The sequence below is a fragment of the Sesamum indicum genome, linkage group LG8 (genome assembly GCF_000512975.1).
Source record: "Sesamum indicum cultivar Zhongzhi No. 13 linkage group LG8, S_indicum_v1.0, whole genome shotgun sequence".
NCBI classification, from domain to species: Eukaryota; Viridiplantae; Streptophyta; class Magnoliopsida; order Lamiales; family Pedaliaceae; genus Sesamum; species Sesamum indicum.
Window position 1 is genome coordinate 3,699,704 of NC_026152.1, and position 23,989 is coordinate 3,723,692.

Below are 23,989 nucleotides of genomic sequence, written 5' to 3' on the forward strand. Positions count from 1 at the left end.
ATTGACCCATTGAAACCAATACGCGGACCTCAGAACATCGTATAATCTAGCGTTTTTGTGCAGAATCGAGTTATAGTACAAAACTACAAGGGAATTCCTTTACGTTCAGTCATTGTTATCTCATACCACCAAACTGAACATGGAGGTCTTCATTTGACCCAACCAATAGAATAAGTCTCGGTCTCTCGGACTATACCATCCTTCATTGATCCCGTCATTTTTTGAAGAAACAAACATCACAAAAATATAGGCATTTTTCTTAGTCTCCAGTCGAAACAATGGTGGTATAGATGAAGTATAAAAGTCCTGTGACTTGGCGTTTGTTCATTACACCATCCCTTGGATTTACAATTCCAGAAAAGGAGAAGAAATGAAAGAAGGGAACAAAGCACTGCCATTTTCATCGTTAACTCAATAGATCAGGTGGGCAGGCAGGCATGGAACCTGCGAACTATGGAGTTTACATTACATTACATTCAGACAAGCTCAACTAAATATTATAGACGTGATCCATTCAACTCAAACAGTGCAAGATTGCTGAATTGTATGCTGCAATTTCTGTACCTGGTAAAGGTACTCTCAGGAATCCGGTTGAAACAGTGCATCAAGTGATCTGCCCAGCAGGCTAGCACCTCTGCATTGTGAGCTGAAGTATAAGCGAACTCGTAGGAAGATGGTATGTTGGAAGTTCATCGCTTTGGCATTCGGCGTTTTTCCCTGTTGGAGACTCTAAGCCATGCCTAATTCGGAAGAAATCAGGAACGTGGTGAAGAGCCTCTAAGTTTACCATCTAGCCACTATATACCTTATGGAATAAAGAACAGTTGCAGACAACGCAAAATCGTTTAGCTTTGATTGGTGCAATTCCTCATAATTTCTTCAGCTTGATTCTTGTAGGTTGCTCCAAACCTTTCTGAGGCGGGTTCCTTGAACTAGTGAAAAGTGTAGCTCCCATCACAGGGAGGATGCATAAAGTTATATATTATCACTTACCGTTAGTGTTCCCATGCTTGTTAAAGGGCCAGAGATTTACCAGGCGTTCTAAAACTGCGGCACTTTTGGAGAAGTAGCCTGAGAATCCTTGAGGAATTGATGGTGGAGGGAAATCTTCAGCTGGCATTGCGAATGGACGAACCATCTTCTCCATCATCTCTAAAGTTAAATATGATCCTATTTCCTGCAGCCTCTCAGGACCCATTATTGGCAGGGTATGCTCCTGATGCAATGAAGCTGCCTCACTATCCTTTCTCTGTCAAAATGAAGAAAAGAGGGGGGAAGAATGTAAATGGCTCATGAAGAAACTCAGAAGTGATTCTATAATTCCCTTCACTGCCTATGTTAAATAACAGTTCTTGAATTCTTTGGTTGAGTTGTTATGAGTTCAAGCAGTTGACAAATTAAAGGACAGAATCAAAGTCTTCAACCTATAGTAAGGTATTCAGAATAGCATGCGGCGGTAATTAGAAACCTAAAAACATGATGTCAAAAAAAGTTCCTGGAATCATGTCTCAGCTGAAGATTACCTCCAAAGGGGACAAGTCTGCACCTCGGCTAAAAGCCATCTCTATGCGGAATCTCTTTGGATCTTCTAAAGCCACCTGCATCCAATTTTAGATATTGATTGTGCTGGCAAACTATTGTATAAACTATTAAACCATGACACATTAACAACCAGTAATGCATCAACATGTCAGTTTATTTGAAGTGCGATTTGCCAAATGAACAGAGAGGAGTACCCCAGTTCTATTTATTTTGGCTTAGCCATACTTCTATAGTGATGTCTTGCATCAAGAAATAAATATCCTTTTGACTTTTCTAGACTCAGACAAACAAATCCTTTAAGTTCTGATAACCTAATTTTCTTCGGGCAAATTGAAAGGGGGCAGATCAAAATGCACCAAAATAAGTATCTTCATTGGAAGAAACTCTTCCACTCAGCAATGGTTTGTTTCAGAAATTGTTCATGAAAAGAAAATAGTGAAGTGCAAACAAGTGTTACACAAACTTCAAAATTCACAAGAAAAATGGAAAGAAAATAGATTAGAACCACAAACCTCTGTGTTCTCAAACATCCTCAATACAATGTAACTCATGTAATCAAGCTCCTTTGTCTTATACAAGCGCTCCAAAGCGTTATCACAAACAAGGCTAGGTTCTCCTTGAAGGGATTCATCCAGATTGCAATAACGAAGAACATTCATCAACGAATGGATATGGGATTCCTGTCATCTCAAAAAATAAAAGGTCAGTTTAATTTGGATTGGAGACTGATAATAGCATATATAATTTCAGAAACTCGCAACAGGTTACACAAATATCCAGAATAAATCTTTGGAGTCTTTACATACTTAAAAGGACCAGAAAGCAGCAAATGTCATGCCCAAGAAAGACAGAGAACATGCAGCCTGTGACGTAATAATCGTGAATACTCACATGGACTAATCCAGTTCGGATCATAACGCACGCAATTTTTTCCTAGATCTTTCTCCTAAACTTTATACATGAAATATCTCATCATATCTGCAATCGTGTCCTAGTTAACTAATTTAAGCTTGAACATGATTAGCATTTGATGCTGGATGTAGCCCTGTGGACCACACAAGCTATTTTCCACATTAAATACAGCCAAAGCATCTGTTACATAAAGAATCCAAGTTATGGGAACCCAACTTGATGGAAGAATATGACAGTAAATGATGCATTCTTGCAGCGGCCATAGCATTTGTACTTTTACGCTCCTTTCTATGAAGAGTAAAGGACCCAGAGCTTCTCAAGGAAATAACTGGTGCGGTTCGATGGTTGAACAAAATTATGAGATCTGAGTCATGGCATTCTGCAATTAACCATGCTTATAGACATGTCTAGTTGTGAAGCCCACCACAGTGACTATTACACTAATTTCCACAATCTTAAAATAAAGAAGGAACAGTCAATGAGGCAATGGGCAATTACTCATATAGACAACTAAAGGAAACAAACTCAGTTGAGGACAAAAGAAATAAAATAATTCGTTAACGTGTGCTCACCGAAGTAAAGTATAGCCGTGTTCGCACATGACGCTCTGGTGTCTTCACGTTTGCATATCTGATAGAAGGAGAAAAAACATGTATGACTGGAAAGTCACTGTCATTGGCTTCAGGATTTTGAATGCTAATTTGCTTGGCCATACTAATCATAATGATCAATGATAAATTGTAAACATTTAGGACAGTGTGTGCTTGGAAGTAACAAACAAATATTGCAATCTTTACTTTGGATCCAGACGGTATTTAGTTTCTTTGTCATCATCATCATCTTGATCCATTGACATATCACTAGTAAAACTAGTTCTTCTTGAGCCTTCAATTTTACTGTGAGACTTTGTATGGTAATCCGTATCTTCTTTCCCAGTGCTAGTGGCTGCTGAACTATTGTCTTGATTACTCTTCAATTCTGCAACACTGATTGCCTCTTCACGTGTGTTTCTCAAATCAATTAAGATTTTTCCCAACAAGCGGCGAGCAATCTGAGATTCCGTAAAGTAAGGTTTGTGCATGAAGGAAATGACATGGTTCCAAGAGCACTATATATATAATATTTACTTATATCTATATAGAGATTTTTCAAAACAGATGAAAAAGAGATGCCAAAAACACTCAAGAGAACATTGTCAGGTATATAAACCTGATGAGACAATTTTGCCCACAATTTTCCACAAGTAACAGGCAAATCAAACTCTGGCAAAGATGACAGCACATAACCAAGTAGCAAGAATACCACAGTGTAACTTCATACCATTGCAAGGCTCTAAAGCAGCGTCACAACACATTTTACAGAAAGTGAAATGAATAAATACTGACTTATATTTTTATAAGGCTATTATTATCAAGTCAGAACCACAGGCCAGTTAGTTGATGAAGTTGTAAGTACTGCATAAAGGATCCAGATAACATGCATCCTCACATTTAATAGAAGCATAAATGGAGAATTTATAGGGACGTTTTTTTTCCTGTGACGAGTCTTTTCTACCCATTTAAGTTCATGTGCCAAACAAGTTTGCTCCCAGCTTTACAGACTTACATATAGTTAGAGGAAAGTGCAATAAATTTGATGAGAATTCAACTAAGGAAAAGTGATAATGCATATTGTGGTATCTGAAAATTAGCGCTAAATTTACCTTTGATCCAATCTTTAGCTTTTGCCATGGATTGATTCCATACTCATTTGGAATAACACCATCTGCAAGTAACTAAAAAAAAAAGAGCCACATAATACTGAAAATCAAAACTTGGCCATCACCAAAGAAAATATGCTTGTGCCCTTAGTTATAATCAAACAAAAGGAGTTGTGGCACAGAGTTAAAAAAGATTCTGCGCGTTAGCAGAAAAAGTGAATTGTTTTGAAATTTCTCCTTTATATTTCCCTTTTCTTTTGGAGAGGGGGGAGGGGTCTCTAGAGTTCACACACATTACAAACAGTGGCTATTAATACCTGGGCAACTTTGAAGAGCTCATCTAATCCTTCTAGATCTAGATGTGCATTATGTAAGAGATCATATCTGTCAAAAGAGGAAGGCAGAATAAGAAAAATCAGAGCATACCAAGGTCGTCGTCTGTTGTGTAATCTCTCTAGCTCTACATTTGAAGGGCAAGTTGGTATGCATGTTTCACCACACAAAATATGTTTTTTGTAGAAATACATCAACAGAATAAAGCTCCAAGTGAGTTGGCGTAAAAGCCACACAGAAACTTCCCACCCCACCAAAAAAGGTCCTCTTGTTAAAAGCCCACATAAAGCCAAAAAATATGCAAAAGGCTAACAGGATGGCGAAATGATCGATAAGACAAGGCCTGAATGAAATTTTAGCACATGGCACAAGCACAATGCTCCATTATTCCTCATGGAGAATATAGGCATAGGAAAGTTATACGCATAATAAGTATAAATCATATCACCAAAAATGAAATGTTAACTCCTTACTTGCAAGAGTCATAGACATCAGGAATTTGTGTTATATCAAATCGCCTGCAATCATGCTCGAATTATAAGTTAGTTAAACTTCGAGCACATGGAATATGGAAGTATGACCTGCAGCATTAATTATTGTCCAAAAAGAAAAATTAGAAACGGAAAAATGGTCAGAGAAGACTTACCCTTTGCGTTCATTATACAAATCTCTCAAGTTTTCTCCATCGAGCAAACATGAGAAGAAATCCCTCACTACCACAAGGTAAGCCAGCAGCAATCCGGTCAACATCCATATTTGTCTTACCAAGTGCCTTAGCTTGATCATATGGCGGAATGACATCATATGAGTTTGCCTCAGCAAGCTCCTCATCTTCATCCTTGGCCTGAAGTCTTACTTGTTCAGTAACCTTCTTTGTTAACTTCACCTAATATTCATGATAAACACATTAAACCCATACTAAAAGTACCTCTCTCAATAGGAAAACTGTGGCATGGGAAATGAACTAATGATTTATACAGGATGCTAGAACTTCTTACCAATTTCGGTAAAAGTTCAGATGCATTTGCAGGAAAACCAGCTCCATCAACCATCCAAGGTTTATCTGCCTCGCCACTGTTATGAACAGCTTTTGCTCCAGAAGTTATAATCTCACTTAACTTGGCCTGGGAAAAAGAAAACAAGAAAACAAAGTTCACAAACTAGACATGAAATTTTCAAGACATTGATGCCCGCGGCTGCATCCCAACGACTAAATGAAATTATTTATCCGAATTGTGGTGATATCCAACTCATCCATTTCACCAACTGCGTACTGTACCATGGAAAATGGCAAAATGTAGCTAGCAAGACAAACCTTGGCTTCTTTTATCTCAATACTGGCATTGTCAAGTCCATCCAACATTGAGGAGTCCTTGCTGACAAGTGAAACCTTGAAAGAAAAAAGAAAAGAAAGGAGTGAACCTCACCTACAAAAAAAACATGTCGGTAATAAGAGATGTTTAAGGTTACCAACCAAAATAGGAGTCAATTGTCCTTCCAAGTCAAGAAGGCCCTTAGCAAAAGCAGCTGCTGACATCTGCCAATAGTAAACAATGACAAGAGAGAATAACCATGAAGTAACAGCAAAATTTGTAACAATCAACAAAATTATCCAACTAAATCCAAAAACGCAATTTACATAAACAGAACAGAGGTTGCAGACTCATTGAATACACCAACTATATTCAGAAGCATAACCTGTACGCGGCCTTCATCTGAGCTGTATATTTTCAAGTCATGACGATACGTACTATGGAGGCGAAGCAGGCCAGTACCTTCACCTGGGACAGACAGCACAAAAAAAAAAAAAAAAAAAAAAAAAAAGAAAGAGAAAGAAAGAAATTAATAACTTTGGCACATGAGGAGAAATAACTCCAAATTCCATCAAAGACCATGATCATGATGCCTAGTTCAAGTATAAAATGCACACAAAGTGAAGAACAACAAAAGCATGTTTTTAAGAGATAATATATATATGCATGTATACATATATATGTACATGTATGAAAGCTCCAATCCGATTATCTAGAATAAACAGAGAATCCAATCATGAAAAGAGATCTTCATCCAATATACTTCACAAGAATACGAGAAAGAAAGACTGAAAGCTAAACGCTGCTTGCGCTGCAAGACTCATTCAGCCACACTTCCCAAATGAAAGGAACATTATATAAATTTTACCCCATTGATAATATGCATGAATTTTAGCAAAACAAATTTTGATCAAATGCCAGAATTAAGCGGGAAGTACACAACTGTAGATCTTGAAACTGTCCACTAACCTGGATACATTTTGTTTCGAAAATACCTGCCCAGTTCTTCAGCCTGCCATGAAAATTGATCAGCGTAGTGCAAAGCATAATCCTTCGATAGCATAAGCTAAACATGCAGATCACATTATGTCTCATAACAAGGAAAAGAATAGATTCATTAATTTTCAGAGAGAAAAATATATAGACTAACATGCATGATAAAACTATATCCACCTGCTTTCTCCCGGCATGAGTAAGAACTCCACCATATTTAAGAACCATCAGGGCCTCAGTAGGTCGTTCTTCTTCTCCTTCACCATTAGCTTTTGGAACCTTGACCCACTTTAAAGGCTTAAGTTGAACCTTTCTATATATGCCAGAAAAATGCCCTCCCTGGACACCCAAGTATCAATAATCATTTAAATAACCATTATAACCATCTCCACGAAATCCCTTGAAAGATGGGAACAGAATAACAAATATATAAAATTCAGACACCAAATAAAATTCATCACTAAATGAAGAAATCAAAGCTAAAATCTTCTGGTTCTGGAAAAGTAGAACTGTTGAAATTGCATGGGCATAGGCAAAACCTGACATTGATGCACATAGGATTCCAACATTAGTGACTGAGGTGGATTTAACTATAGAGATGGTGAGCTAAATAACATTCTTCTTTACTCCTGCGAGTTCTTTATTGGTATATTGTGAATACATTTTTGGAGATCTTGGCCAGCTGGAGATCCTCCAACCACCAGTATGAGTAAGTAACAATCAGTTACCACCAAATTTGTATATCAAGATGTTAAAGAATCAAGTACTTTCTGTCAACTAAGTTCCATCATGGAAAAAAGTTGGCGCCGTCTGCTGCTACATGGAGGCCTAGCAAATTTTTGAGAACCTGAAGAATTAGAATCTACACATGTAATAATAATCAAAGGTTTTCCTTGGTAACTAATTAATTATTGAATCTTTGATTAGATTAAAATTACTTTCAATCAAAACAATAGCTCAATTGTTACAAACAAATAATTACTTTCACCAGTTTTCTTAGTGCAATAACAAGATTCAGTAATTTACCAGTTAAAAGAATATTTTAATATTTTATTGGTGAAAATTAATTAGACATGTTAATTTAATCTGTCAAAATAAATAGCTCTTAACTGTTGGATAAGTTAATAAAATTACTTAATTCCTTACTTCAAATCTGTACCCTACTAAAATGATCCAACTTTCAACTTTTCAACAAAAAACTAAACTAAGAGAATTTATATCCAAAATGCCACATATTTAAACTGACCTCCTCAAGCACAGCTTTCACTTGGCGAAGCTTTTCAGCATGCTCAATGTCTTCAGCTTCACTATCACTTTCACGACCAGGTCTGGATGATAATTTTGTCATCAGTACAGAGTGATCTCACAGAAAATTCAATAGGCAGATTAAGTTGTTCAACTGCTTAACGTTATTTTAACAACCTAAGAAGAACCTTGCCATAATTACTGTTCTCTTTTAGAACACTAGCATATTCACAAGTTAATTAGTTTAGAGAATTAGATCAAGAAACATTCTTTCTATACCTAGTACGAGGAACTAAGATCCGTGTTGCATCCAAGAGATCCTGCAACTGAACAGCACTTTTCAGCTTTGTCTGCAGAAACATGAAGGAGAGGTTAGCAAGCTAAAACACATTAATCGTATATGATGCTCAAAATAACAATAAGCACCTCTACTCTAGGTCTTCCCCCATTATATTTTAACATCAAATTCAAGAGCTTTTCCTCAGTAACTTTCAACTTCACTTTCTGCTTTGGAGTTCTGTCACCACTGTAAAGGAAAAAAATGATGTCTAAGGAGATTAAGACATGCAATAACAGAACAGACAGTAGCAGAAGTGACATCTTACTGACGAATAATGGTAATCACACAACGTAGCTCTTCAGATTGCCCAAATGTCCCAATTAACCCACTTCCCTGCCGTGTTAGTCCTTCAGAAGGCTGCACTGGCTCATTTACCTTCCATGGTAGAGTAGGAGGAATTGTTGAAGAAAGATGTGGCGCTTTTGCATCAAGAAACATCTTCCTCAAAACACATGCAGCATCGTCATAATATCTGCATTTAATACAAATAACCAACATTTAGAAGGAAAAAGGGAAAGAAAAAAAAAGCAGAAGAATACAAAAGAAGAAAAGTAGAAGGGAAATATCAGGAAATAAAGGTAATAGAAGTGTATGCAGAACTTGTGGGTTAACTGATGCTTTGACTGTTAAAGCCCACAGAACCACAGTCCATAAACTCAAAAAAGGCCAGCATATAAACTTTATTCTTGAAACAGGACCACAAATACTTTTGGGAATGATTCCTAGTTAAAATCCATCTACTAACTTGTTACGAAGTTGACCAAACAAGGAAAATGAAATAAACAACCAGAAATGTTACTTGTAAGAGTTCTTAACAAAGCTCCATCCATTAACATCACAAACATAGGATCGTCCCTCGCAGCGTAAAAGATCAAATCCACAAACCTGAAACAACATCAACAGAAAGTTATCTGTTAAGCAAGCATTGCCACATAGACTCTTCAAAGAAAGATTTCCTGATGGTATCACAGGCATATATCCTCCAAGCAAACTAAACGTAGTGAATACATTAGCTGTGAGTTAATTACATGGATTAAACCAGCTGGATCCAGCAATAAAATCTTAATTAGTGCATCGTACACACTAAGACCAGTTGTCCACCCTTCCATAGATCCGAAGTAATTATGTCAGCAAAATTTGTTCCACGTATGAGGAAATAACAAATGGAGAAGTCCAATAAGAGCAATTGAAAGACACAACTTGGTAAAAAAGTTGGTCATAATGAAGGCAACCACCTGGTGTAGCACCACCCCAAAGAAAGAAAGAAGTCCCAACAAAAAAGAAAACATCATACTCAAAGTCCATCTATTTATTAATTTAAGTAATTCTGGCCATAGAACTTCACTTGAAATCGATCCAAAACATTCAAATAATTATCTAAAAGCAGAAAAGTATATTGTGGTGGTGCAAGCTGCAGGAGGCAGGAGAGACGTCCAGCGCAAGCTCAGTTACTGAAAGTTGTTTCACTATGATTTGCATAAAAAGAAATTCACATACAAATAAAGGAATGGCATAAATTCACATTTTAATTTTCTTATTGACTTACAGCTTGCCTAAATGCAACGCACACCTCTCTTGCCATTTGCTTCTCAGTAGGAGTAAGTAGAACAGGATATCTGACCTGAAAAGAAAGTGACCTTCCAATAAAGGCAATTTAAATTGAAGATAGTGAATAATCAAACAAGTTCACCAGTAATCAACTAGATGCGACTTGCAGACAAGTTAGAGATATCAAGATTCAGTACCTCTCTTTTGTTGTTACAATTAATATAAACCATACAGTACAGTCAAACTTAAGTTTGTACCTGGATCAGATAATTACTAAAATGCAACTTGAGAAGGGGAAAATATAAAGTTGAAACAGATTTTTACTATCCATGGGCTAGAAATTACGGTGTATTGGTTGTATCTATATCACAGAAACTTTAGGAAGATTGAGACTGATCTCTATTATCTTTATTTCTTCTGGCTTCTAGGAATCCAAGAAAAAAGCAATGGGGCAGCAGAAGGAAGCAATGGTTATGGGAATTCTGCATCTCTGCCTATACCGAGTGGTACAAACTGTTGCACTGTGTTCACTAACGCATATATTAAGAGTATAATGTAAACAACATAAAATACAAGCTTCACTTTATTCAATTAATTCCTGAAAGTGGGCCAAAAAGCCAAATGCACATAATCATTATCAAGTTTTGTAGTTCATACATATCTGAATTACTTACTTCTTTACCATTAGGATTTCTCATAACAACGCCGTCAACCACAGGAGATTTCCTTGCCTCTGCATGAGCATACTCAGGGCCCACAGTGTACACCTGAGATACAATAGTCAGAAGTATTTGTTTAACTAAATGTAGACAAGAATATCCTTCCAGACTTCAAACAGCATCAAGACAATAATATCAAATGGATAAAGAGTCTAGGAAGATGATTCTCTTCACCCCTTCTTTCCGTATTGACAATCTACTTTACTAGGGTAGAACAAGAAAGGGGGCACACAGACAAGATGGGAGATGACCAGCAGAAAGGACAGTGAGACAAACTTGACAAAGAAAACCATTTCCAGTAACTAGCATACAATACTAAGAATGAAGGCATCCCTGTAACTAGCATGTATATGTCCTAAGAACACAAAGGAAAACGCCAGCATGCATAAGTAAATTGCTGGTGGTATCAAGTATAGAAAATCCAGTACATCTCTAAATTATAATTTTATAAGGTGATACAACCTTCACATCTGTTCCCCCAGTTGGCATAAATTCCTCATATATATAAGACCCTTCACGTCTCACCCTTCTAACCTCTGGATGAAATTCACTCGAGCGGTTACCAACCTGTAAAAGAATAAAAAAGATCCATAATTATCCACCAATAACAAAGTAAAAACATAAAACATCATTAGCTAACACATTCCTAATCAACACCAACAATGAACATCAAGGCACTTTTCGTTTTGAAGCATTCAATCATGATATGATTCCAGTGACCAGATGCGCAAAATATCATATTCGGATCAAATATTATTGAATTATCAAAACAAGTTTCAATTTCCATCCAAATGAATCATTTGACTTCAACTTATTAAAGCTGCTTTCTTAAACCAAATAAAATATATAAAACAAAAAGGCCAATAAAAATAAAAACAAACAGTTTATGACCACAAGTATGAGGTAATTCTAATACTCGTTGAGCAAAGAATGTTTAGTTTTCTAAGAGGAATCAATTTTTCCCCAAAAGATGTTATGATAAATACTGCCTCCAGAACTATTGACTATCCTGAGGCTCAGCATAAAGACATAGGGGAAAATCAAAATTTTGGGAGAAAAGTACATCTAGAGAATTTCGCTTGCGCAAAAGCATTCAAGGACCAGTGGGCTTTGCTCATTTACCAATCCTTTTGCAAGCATTAGTAAACTAAACCGGTCAAGGATTGAAAGATGTAATGATGCACAAGCGCTAATGTCTAAGAGAAAATGAACTCTATACATCGGTTGGAATTCTCACCTTTCGGAACAACTCCTTCATTCCGCCACCAGCTGAACTAGGATAATATATCATTATACTGTGATCATCACCTTCAGAAAACAGAGATGAAAAGTAAAATATCAAAAAAGCATACAATACTGAATAATGTGATCAAGTAGCATGTTGCCACTACCACGCTGACAACTTCACATCAAGAATTAACTTTATAAATGTGAAAGAATTAATGAAAGGGAAAAACTGTTGATCTCAAAAAATCAGATTCACATATTCGTGATTTCTTTCTAAGAAAGTAAAAAGATTCTGTTGAGTCAGCAGAATCACACCATGGTAAAACTATATGGGTGGATCTGGGCTAGATCAAATATTCAAGATTTGATTAGAATTCATGTACAGATTTTATAAACAAAACCAATGTCCTAAAATTCTTCTGTTGCACAAAATTTAAGTAATGGTTATTTTAACCAAATAAATATGATGGAGGTTGCAGCACGCATATAGCATTCAAAGCAGACAGCAACCAAGTCAATCTTTGGTTTTGACTACAGGAGTAGGTCACTAATGGGGTAAAACCTCTCATTTCCTAGTTCCTCTAAACCTCAAATTCTAGCTGCATTAGCAATTTCATTCACATGTACAACCTACCACCAAGACTATTCACCATACATACATCATGAAATGTCATGATTGTTTTATGTAAACAAATCATAATTATTCTTTGCAGCAATAAGGACAAACAATCATTGTTTTGTCCAGCATAAGGACAAAACTATTTTTTGGTTTTTAAGATAAATCTTCCAGCATCGATTGCCTCGCAGAATTTTAAATAATTTTCCACTGCACTAGGACATCCCTGACAATACTAACTTCATTTGGTAAAAATATCATGCACTATTAGTAAATGAAAAGGCCACAAGAGCACATTAAACAAACTCGTTTCTAAATAAGACTTGCCACAAAAGACAACTATTAAAGAAAGTCAGCTGCAATTTGCACTCTTCTTTTTATGAGATGGCTGTGAATATGTAGCAGTGTCGACTTAAAGGTGTAGAGGCACGCAAAGCTGCTCAACTGATGTCATTTCACACTTAATCAACGCATAGCACATTCCTTAAACAACCAATAGGTACAAGTGGACGTTGTATAGGTAGAGAAAATGATTTAACAATTCAAAATAGAAATTTGGATACAGATGTTCTAAGTTGAAATTACAGCAGAGGGTCCATGAATTCAGTTCAAATCAGTAGCAAACTCAGAAATCAGCAACCTGGATGCAACAGTAGCACCCAAAATTTTGTGAATGACATGACTAGACCCAAGCATTACAAAGAAAAGGCTACAATACAAAGGACCAAGATTTGTTATATATTATGCATCATAATCTTACCATCGACAGGCTTCTCCACAAAAGGCTTCCAGAATCGATTTCTATGGACCTCAACAAAATCTTCCTCCTCAACAAAATAATCCAGCTCTTGATTTGGAAAGTCCCGGTTAACTAGAGCATATCTTGGAACAGGAATTCCATACATTTCAAGCCGCTGGAATACCCATCAAATAAACCAACCCCACCACCACCATAAAACCCGCCAGAAAAAGAGGAAAGAAAAGTACAGTTAATAAGACTAATGCTTAGCTTCTGAAGTCAAGAGAGCAATTAAGAAAAAAAACGCATACTTTCCAGAGAGAGAGATATTCCATAAAATGATTTATTTTGACATGCATACATCTTATTGAACAATATAATAGCAAACAATAATTCTTGTATTCAAGATGGGAAATTAAGAGGTCAAAGCTAAGAACCGAAAAGGGGAAAATGGTAGGGCATTAGGATAGGAGGGAATCAAAGAAAGGTATTAAGTTTAATTGTCGGTAGCAATCAAAAAATTTGGGAACTAGCCGCAAATTATAACACCACCAGGCTCGTCATGTGCTCAAACCAAATAGGTATGTTTATTCACACAGTCTTTTGAAATATCTGTCTTGGCATTCAGATAACTACAGAAATGGAAAGAAAAACATACGTGAATATGGAATTTCTCCAAAAGACTAAAAGATGAGAACCTCATACACTTTTCTTCGATCATGAAGAAGATGTTGTTGCCCCAACTCATTTACAAGGAAAGGCCTACACCATAGAAAGTGATAAAGACACATAGTGATGGTTACTTAGAGATTTTAAAGGCTAGGTAATGTATCCCAAATAATTTCGTTAAGGTTAAAACTAAAGAAAAACATATCAGATAAGAAAGCTTCCAGTCAAGATAACATGATTGCACTTTTCTCTGAAGAAATGCAGTTAAAAGTCATCAAACTCTCAACTTCCGAAACCCACCTCACTTAGGGAGTCCTTGGCTACTGTTATTCTCCCTCCATATTTCTACCCACCCTTTGCCAATTCCTCCACAACTTACCCAAAAACAGTCGAATCAAAGTCAATCCAAGAAGTCATTGAAGCAAATCATTTTACAGGTTTGATGAGTTCATTCTTTTTTTTCTTCTTTTTCAACATTAGTACACAACAAAATAGAGAGGAACGCAATTATAGTCTTATCAATGTTGGTAGTTCCTGTTGTTTCTTTAATGGTCGAAACTGTGAAGCTTATACTAAAGAGTTTAGCCCGAAGGCTCTATCAAGATTACTTATCAGAAGTAAATAATAAAATGATGATTATGATGGTTAACGGAATTTATCACATTCTGATGCTGTGCTCGTGCTTTGGTAACAATAAGCACGAAGTTATCTTGACTAGTATGCCAACCGTGGGTTGCGAATTTTTTTTTCTTGTTCCCCTTTTCTTTTGGATTAGTTGCAAAATGTGGGATAATAAGCATGTGAGATGGAATAAGAAGAAAAATCAGATGTCAACTTACTTTCTTAGTGCAGCATATGCTTCAGCCCTCTGCAATGGATAGCCAGTTGAACAGAAGGCAATCAGGCACTCACATATAGGCCAGCTGCACTTGACACCGACAATATTATCAACAAGACGTCAGTTGACAGTTTACAACTCAAAATTCTTGACAGTTGACATGGTCTTAGAGATAGAAGAACTCATAGGAAAACTAGCAAAACTTATCATCATTACATCAACACTAAATCCAACGACAGAAAATTCACCTCTCTATAGGCTCTTCAAGGATTACGTTGTCCCCAAAATGAACTATCTGCACCATTCGCAATCAATTGTTTATCATTACAAAAAGTACTAAAAAACCATGAGTTGACATTCAACTAATAATTTTTTATTATTACCATTGCAATAATTTCCATTTCTTATTTCATCGCATTCCATCTGCCTAATTTGCCAAAATTAAAAACCAATTAACTACCTCAAATTCACCAAATGCCTGTAGTCTCTCTAAAATCTGCAACATCGGTGCAGAGGAAGCCTAAAACAAATCGAAACAGCCAAAAGAACAGCAAAAATGAAGCGGAAAAGAAACAAACAAATTGATATCAGTACTCATCCACAGTATTCAAACGAACGGTGCATGGTTTTGTGCAGAGAAATTTTGAAGACAAAAGGAACAAAACCTCGGAGCCGCACTTCACCTTCTTTTCCAATACACACACTCCTATCGTTATTTTCTTCTTCACAGAATCCTCTTCCCCGCCCATTTCCAACTGGAAACTACGAAAATCTCAAAAAATACGCCGTTCTCTTCCTTCACTGCTCAAAACACATCCACAAAAAGCAAAAAAGTAAAAAAAACACTACACCAACATTCACTCATTCATACTAAAAACAAAACATGAAATGCACAGAGAAAAATAAAAAAGAGCCAAAAGAAGCATAGGAATATCTTACCGGAGATGCAGAGTACGTATTGGAACAAAAGTAACGAATGCGTATCTGGCAGAGACGACGCTTTGCTGGCAGTAAAAAATCACGAGAAAGAGCAGAGAAAAGAGGAAGAAAAGGGCGCGACATGTGACAACAGAAAAACGAGAAGTGAGGGTGAGTGGTTTAGGTGGAGAAAAGGAGAGGATTCCAGGATATACAAAAAGGGGACGGGGGGCGTTTGGGACATTAGGAAAAGGACGGATTATAGATTGTGGTGGCCTTATATTATATTGCGTGTCCCTGCCATCATCCATCGCAATAAAGTTCCAGTGTCTTTTCCCTATGTTTGTTTCTTAACCAAATATAAAAACCGGGGTTGCATCATTGCCCTTTGTAACAAGTGGACTTGTAAATTTTTGGAGATATACTCGCATACACATGGATATGTTAGGAGGAGGAGGGTCTTTTTATTTTCTTTTTTCTTCTTTTTTTTTAAAAAAACAAAAACAAATACTTTATATTATATAAGTAGTCCAACAACACTCTCTTTTATTAAGATTTTTTTTACATAAGCGATTTACATAACATATTCTATCATCATACACAAAATTAAGGAGCGGACAAAAATCATATAATTTGTAGGCTTGAGAAGATATTGAAAGATTTGTTGACTTACTTGTTGCTTCATTAAGTTCAAATAAGATCCTTCGTGTTATGATATTCCCTGAAACTAAGAAAGTGAAGATGAGGATGGAAGAAATTGCTGAAGTTGAAACTTAAAAGAAGGTTGATTCATTACTTGGAGAATAGCTGAGCTTAGAATGCGCTATTTATAAATGATTCCTAATAACAAAATCTAACTGTCTGAACAAGAAATAGCTTGGATATTGATGAGGATGTTATACCCGGGTGCAAAAGAAGGATCTTTATTTAAGGCCAATTTTAGAAGAGATTCTGAGGTCGTGGTCGCACCGGGTCAAATAGTTCGGATCCAACCCATGCACCGACCCGGCCAGGTGGCAAAGCAAGAGCCTGCTTAGTCATTGCATGAGCAGCCTTAAATATGACACCGTCAGGAAATGGGACCCACGAAAAGCCCTATAAATAACTCATGTCACGACAGTAAGAGGTATCTTCATTTTTTACCACTTTTACTCGCAAACTTAGATCGTCAATTTTTCCTTCGACCTCAAACTAACTTAAGCATTGAAGTGTCGTCATCGGAGACAAACCCCACTAGCTTAACTCTTCTTGTTTTATCTTCAGATATCATATTCAAAAAGGTGACGTGGTGAAATCGCGATCATTAATCTAGGTCGCACGTGATCGAACCGAATCAGATATAAATGCTGAAAATGGAATAACAATAACTTGGAAATGAAGCTGAAAGCAGTCTAATGATGAAATTTAAGATGAACCGTTAGATGATAAGTGGATACTTGGTCGAGACGACGTCGTAACTGGTAAGTGGAACTACCTCGTTGAATGAGACGATGTCGCTCGGTGTTGTTTCTAATCTCTTAATATGACGGTCGAATTTTAAAAATGATAGACGGTGGAGATTTCGTGGTCTTCCTCTAGCTATTGTCATGACACGTCGGCAGTCCAAAAAAAATTGTCCAATGTTTAGGATGCATGGGGATGGCAAGTTGTGAGTCAGATTCACCAATAAGATATGTAAAATGGCAAGTTGAAGACCCAATTAGAGTGCTCACATTTATGCTTTGTTATTTCATATAATGTCAAGGGTTGGAAAGGGCACTAATATTATAAGAGTAAAATATAAGACGGCAAAAATTTACAAACTTATTAGAAAAAAAATAGAAAATATTTTTTTTTTTAATAAATTTTAACAAATTTTGATAGTACCAACTATAAAATAGTTATTAACAATATATTATCAGGTATTTGATGTTACCTTGTTTCAAAAGTTATTTTGGAAATATGACATCATATCTCAAAACACTAAAAAAAAATAATATTACAAGATAGATAATCTTAAAAAATTAAAAATAAAAACAATATGAAGACTCGAAAACCTATTTTTGTAGTTTTGAAAGCTTAAAAGAAAATTTTCTTTATAGAAATGACGTAAATAAAGGTACAAAACACTAATTAACGTATATGCAGCGTATTTATGATAAAGAGATATTATTCCCATCACCATAAAAGAGTTCCTACTTCTGGGGTCTTGTATGTCTACTGCAAAAAGAGTTGATTGTCCTACTGCCTTTTTGAGTATTCTTGACTCCCTCTTTCCCAAGTCCAACTTTCGCTGTCAACTACTATAAAATACAATTCTACTTTCTCTTATAAATTCAAAGTTGTTATGTGGTCAATATTGTGGTACGTGAGTCAGATTACATAATAGTTGAGATTGTGGATTTGACTAGACAATCACTCCTAGATTGACCCAACTTCCACTTTAACTCATTAATTTAATTCAAGTAAAATCTGTTTTCACATTTATTTATTCACTTTTTCTCTAGGGGGCTCCATGGGACCTATATATTAAATGTGTGGTTGCTAGGTCCCTTTAAGTGAATATACAGAATTACCCTTCTCATGTTGTAGAAAACTAACCTTTAATGTACATTTTATAGTATATATATTCAAATAAATATATGCATATATCAAACATTACACATACAGTAGTACGTTCTAAAATAATATAACAACATTCTGTTCAATGGTACCTATAACAAAAGTGAAGAATATATACTATATATAGAAGTTGTCTCTTTTTTTTAGAAAAAAATTGAAATATATATAAATAGTCTTGAAAAGGCAGATGTTGCCCAAAAATCAGGCGTTTAGTTTAGTGAGCCTCAAAAAAACCAGAAGAACTTTCAGAATTCACATGTTAATTAGAAATTGAAACTGGAAAAGTAAATCACAGTAATGGCTAACCAGAAATTTCAGAAGGAATCAAAGAATCAAATAAGTACATGCATTAAATGACTAAGAAGCCAAATTAACGCCAAAGATCTACAATAAATGGGGGAAAATAATTGACATATAATTGCATGAGATTATGTACATTTCATGGTATATGTGTATACATTTCATCATGATTCTATTAACGTAATCGGGATGAAAGAAAGATTGAGAGAGATGTGGCATAGATTTTAAGTTATCTTCATGTTCCGTTTTTAAGCACATCTCAAGAAACCCAGAGATCCCCAATTATATTAAATTCTAGAGATACCGGATCCTTGTTCAGGCAGCTTCCTCCTTCAGATAAGCGGTTGTGGTCAGGTTGCCGATGCTTGTTCCAGCTATGTATCCACCGGACCAAGCATTCTGCCACAAGAAAAATTATTACTGAAGAAGTGATTAGGAAAGGATGCAGCAAAGCTTTAATTGCTTTCATCTTGCCATATAAAATAATTTAAAGGCCAAATTTCAGAATTATGGTAAAAAATTTCATGACATATATGACACGACGAATAAACATAAGAACAAGTTACAAGTTATATTTGCAGAAGCCAAGAATAATCCTCTCTGATTTGAATTTCAATAATCTTCTTTATTGGACAAGTCTGAGTAGGTATGTTTCCTGTCAAATCAACTCTGATTCATGAAATAATACCTGCCTGACTTCATATGTGCACTACAAAGTATAAATTGAACAACATTCATTATCCAACACTACTGAAGAAGAGAGATTTATTGAAATTTAAAAATGATCATTACCTGGAAATTGAAGCCTCCAGTTACACCATCAACATTCAACACCTACAGAATAGCAGCTTCCTTGAGTGAAATAATGATCCAAACTTTGACAGAATGCGAAAATCTAGTTGTATGCCCTGCATTTCACTAATAAAACTATACGGAAGCAATAGCATCTAAAGCAATAATACCTCCCCAGCAAAGAATAGGTGTGACTTGACCCGACTCTGCATGGTATTCAAGGATATCTGCAGTAGCCCCGTTATGAGCAAGAGAAAATCCCCAAGAATCACATACAGCCAGAGACGTGCATTTATTCACACACAGCACACACTAAGAAAGAGAAAGCGCACCTCAGACAATGGAACACCTCCGGCGGTGACAAATTCATCCTTGAATTGGCCCTTTATTTTAGTCCAAGTACGAGCTTTTATTACAAAAAAGAAGAATTGGAATTTGAGCAATGATAAAGGAGATGTTCATGAGCATACCTTCCCTTTCACACGGAAGCAACAATTCTTTAGACGAGAAGCAATTGCTATTAGTAAGTTGTTGGATATGGAAGCCCACAAAAGATCACCAACTAAATCCTGTGCAAGCAAATAGAAATCAACAAAATGAAATTGACCTGATAGAACTCAGCAAGTGATGGAATTTCTATTAAACCTCATATTCTAAAATGTATCTCCAAAATCTCTTCACAAGGCCAAGCTCTGAAGGAAAGGAATTGATTACTCTTTGCTTCTGCAATGGGCAGAGAAAAGAATATTACATACATGAAACAGCTGCTGGACAACACTTGTCCTAAAGTGAAAAATATATAATAGCTTCTTCCAAAAAAAAGTACGGGCAAAAATTTCATGCTCGCGATTTCAAATTCATACTACACCATCATTTATGAGATTATGTTACTTCCAGGAATAACTCATGGACATACTGCTGACTTCCCTGAAATTGCTGCCTATTATGCCACTGCTTGATTTTATGGAAATTATTTATAATCAGATTTTCCTAGTCAGTTGAGATGACAATTTCTTCTTCAAATTTTCTTTCTATATGATACATTAAAAATGATAAAGCAAAAGTCTATTTGAGAAAATGAATAAAGCAGATACAGTGGCTAATGCAAGATGTTAGATAAAATAATTACCGCAAACTTATTCTTGTGTTGTACAAGAAATGCCTTCACATCTTCTATATGAAGATCAGGAACAAAGTCCACCACCAGTGAGCCTGAATGCAACAGCTTTGACAGTTAAGATAAAAAGATGTTAAAACAGGGGAGAGGAAGAAGAATGAAGCATTTCTCACCTTTGTAATCAGAATCAGAGAGCTCACGTGCACCCCACGCAGATAATCGTAGAATCACTGGCCCACTAAATCCCCAGTGTGTCACCAACATTGGCCCAACCTTTTGTTCAAAAATCAAGATTAGCCTCAAAACCCACTTAAAGCTTAATGTCTGCCTATGATAAATCTTGCCTGTGTATACTCAGGTATGCTCTTCTGGACAGTTTCTAACTTCAATTTTGCTCTCACTTTGGGAAATGTAACCTGAGCATCAGAAAGCGAGAGAAGAATAACTTGTTACCATTAACAAAACCTGAGCCACATAATTAATGAAGTTAAGGCGCATAAAAATGTAATATTCATCCTATTGTATGCCATATGCACTCAAGATTTTAGAGATAATATAAGATTAAAACCTGAGATACACTGTAAGGATCTACACGGAATAGAAAGTAACATATAGTATCCATAATCCATCCATGTAGACAAAAAATATCTGTGGACATTCTTAAAAGTGTGAACGATTGAAAGACGAGTGAGAAAGACTTTGAGATGCAATATGAGCCAGGTTAAAGTTCATTAAATTTAGAAGCAGATACATTGTGAACAAAGAAAGAGTCTGGGTACATGCTCTTTAAACAGTTGGAGGAGATTTAGACATCAAGTCTCAACCAACTCCCAAAGCAGTGCAACTTTCATTGAAATCCACAAAGCGGAAATAGTTTAGTCCATTAGGAATTATATACTGCACTCTATGAAAGTGCAGATATGTCCAATTTTGCAAGTTAAGCTGAGACGAAATCCTGAAATATTGATAAGACAATTACCCCTGATAATTCTACCAACTGAAAATCGTCAATCTTGAAAGTAAATAAACTGGGTACAGGTTTCACAATAGAATGACCAAGTTGAGCAGCAAGTTTATATCCCTGGCACAACAAGAATATGAGTTAAGGCAGAATAGCATGAAGAGAACAGGAAAAATTATGCCTACAACAGCTAAAACTTGGATGTAACCTGCTCACTACTGCCAGTAGCAATCATCACATAATTGGCTTCAATATATTCAACATAATTAACTGTGCGCTTTTCAATTTTGATAGAGAATTTGCCACAAGCAGTTGTTGACACACTTGTAACAGCTTTGCCAGTCTGCAATACAACTGAGACAGAAAGGAGTAGGCACATTAAGATGTTGAAGAAAAAATAAGCTCTGCGCAGCCTGCACTATGACATGATCATTGCACACAGAAATAGTGAAAGTTTGTTTTGAGTGTTGGAGCTTTCATGCTTTGCAAAACGGCATAACTACATTTAACTCTGACTTCTCCAGCACAATAGAAACATTAGATGCCATAAGCTTCTTATATTATGAATAAAGAGATCCTGAAAAAGACTAGTGGGCTTTGGGCACAATACCTACCCCCTCTATTCTTTGCTTCAGACATTAGGCAATCTATGATAGTAGATGAACTGTTACTGATTGGAAATACTCTTCCATCAACTTCAGTCTGAGTAATAAGGTGAAACAACCACAAATACAGTTATAGCAGAGATAGTTAAAAAAATAAACACATCAAGTTTTGAGAATTGGAATTACCTTTAGTTGCACTCCACGATCTGAAAACCATGACATGGTATCGGTTGGACCATGCATATTGAAAAACGATCCTCTCAGTTCTTTGTTACCTCTCGGGTAGTTTCCTGCCAGAATCTATGCCAGCTGTCCATCTTAGCATTTAAAACAGCCAAGTGTACATTACAACACAACATGTACCTTCTAGATCACTCACCACATGCTCAAATGCTAGCTAGACCACTAAGCAGAACTCACAAAATGACTACAAGTTTATTATAGAAAAGCACAGGTTTCAATTGTTTATTTTAGAAGTTTACGTCTATCTAATCAAAGAACATTCGACACAGTAGAATAAATGAAATGCAGCCTAGTGCCTACTAATGGCAATAGATAAAAGACCACGGTGTTTATATTTGAATTTAGTATGAGTCCTACACAAGCTTTAGTCAAGCTCGAGGTGCTTGTCTTTCTACGGTTAGTTATCATTTTTCCATAAATTGAATCAATTGGACTGAGCTTCAAATCTTACTGAGCTCACACCTAACCGAAACTATGCATCCACTCCCACACAAATGGCAAAATGCTTACCACATTATCAACGCAATAGCCATTTGTCACATTACATCGACCACCACCGGAAATCCTAACCTGCACCACGCGAGATTTCATTAAAAAAATGTTAGCCAGATATAACAATTCCTTGAAAACAACTATCATCAGATAACCTTCACCAAATAAAGAGCATAAACTACAAACCTTCGACAGAGGCTTCCCTTTCTCAATAACAAAAACATTAAGATCAGGCGCAACAGTTTTAGCCCTAATTGCTCCATACATCCCGGCAGCTCCACCGCCGACTACCACTAGCGTTTCTTCAGCAGGCTACTCATGGAATGCAACAAAATCAAAATTAAAACCAAAACCAAACTCACTATGTTTACGGTACATTTGTTCCTGGTACTAAAAAGAAATGCCTTGACCTTGGTAGATAAGGAGAGTGTAACTGCGCAGTACTTCCTTCTGTGGTTTGAGGAAAGAAAATAAGCGTAGTTTCTGGAGGGGGTTGAGATTTTTGAAAGGATTTCGTTGTGGAGGACGAACCGCGGGAAAGCGTTCATTCTGTAGCTCCGTTGTGCGGGAGCGGGAGTTCCAGAAACAAAGATAATATGTCGGGGGGGCTTTAAGGGAGGTTCCTCCTGTGTCCATTGCTCCAGTTTTCTCCTGTTTGTAGATAAATTGAATAAACAGAAACACAACTAAACTAAGTCGGGTTATTTATTTTTTTATTATAAAAAAAATATATTAATATATATTTTTTAATATACTAATAATAATATGTCCAGTCGGGTTAAATTGCTAAGCACGCTGCCAGCCTTTATCACTGTCATTTTTATTACAATTTTAACCGCGGCCAACCTCTATAAAAGAGGCCTAAGAGGCATTGTCATCCTATAATTGTTACAAATATTTCATGTGGGGTTATACAAATTAATTTTTCGTACAAATGGATAGACGTTCTGTGTGCAGTCCTCGTGATGGGACGGTATTATTTCAACAAGCACAACATAGGTCCAATGATATTCCTAAAGGTGACCTAAACGCCATACTACAGGCACGCGCGCGGATGGTAGCTTTTGAACTCATTTTCAACCAAAAAAATTTTCCGTGCATGTATAACAAATCCTACACTAAATAGGATTTTATGGTGTTTACAGGTGCGGACGCCTTCAATTAAATCAACATCTCATCACTGCATTAGTGAAGAGGTGACAATCGGAGACGCATACTTTTCATTTT

General features: G+C 36.3%; 1 protein-coding gene and 1 pseudogene across 2 annotated transcripts; both read right to left on the reverse strand.

Moving 5' to 3' along the window:
- On the reverse strand, positions 260-15,804 carry LOC105167680 (annotated as a pseudogene).
- On the reverse strand, positions 18,638-23,405 carry LOC105167681 (uncharacterized protein YtfP). Of its 2 annotated transcripts, XM_020695738.1 has the most exons (17): positions 23,173-23,405; positions 22,949-23,074; positions 22,781-22,840; positions 22,214-22,327; positions 22,037-22,124; positions 21,631-21,776; positions 21,441-21,542; positions 20,806-20,877; positions 20,635-20,734; positions 20,474-20,556; positions 19,990-20,067; positions 19,815-19,913; positions 19,677-19,727; positions 19,515-19,571; positions 19,345-19,386; positions 19,241-19,261; positions 18,638-18,951 (listed from the first exon to the last, which is right to left on the reverse strand). In XM_020695738.1, the coding sequence occupies exons 1-17, from the start codon at positions 23,308-23,310 to the stop codon at positions 18,868-18,870; spliced, it is 1,461 nt and encodes a 486-aa protein (XP_020551397.1). In that variant the 5' UTR covers positions 23,311-23,405; the 3' UTR covers positions 18,638-18,867. The 2 variants fall into 2 exon arrangements, with proteins under 2 accessions (XP_020551397.1, XP_011085784.1); XM_011087482.2 differs by lacking the exon at positions 19,241-19,261 and having other exon boundaries at positions 23,173-23,403.

Coding starts and splice junctions, on each gene's coding strand:
- LOC105167681 (XM_020695738.1), bottom strand. CDS start 23,310: ATGAACGCTTTCCCGCGGTTCGTCCTCCACAACGAAATCCTTTCAAAA. Junction 19,728..19,814: donor GCTTCCGTGTGAAAGGGAAG/GTATGCTCATGA, acceptor ACTAAAATAAAG/GGCCAATTCAAGGATGAATT. Junction 19,262..19,344: donor CTGGAGGCTTCAATTTCCAG/GTAATGATCATT, acceptor TATACTTTGTAG/TGCACATATGAAGTCAGGCA.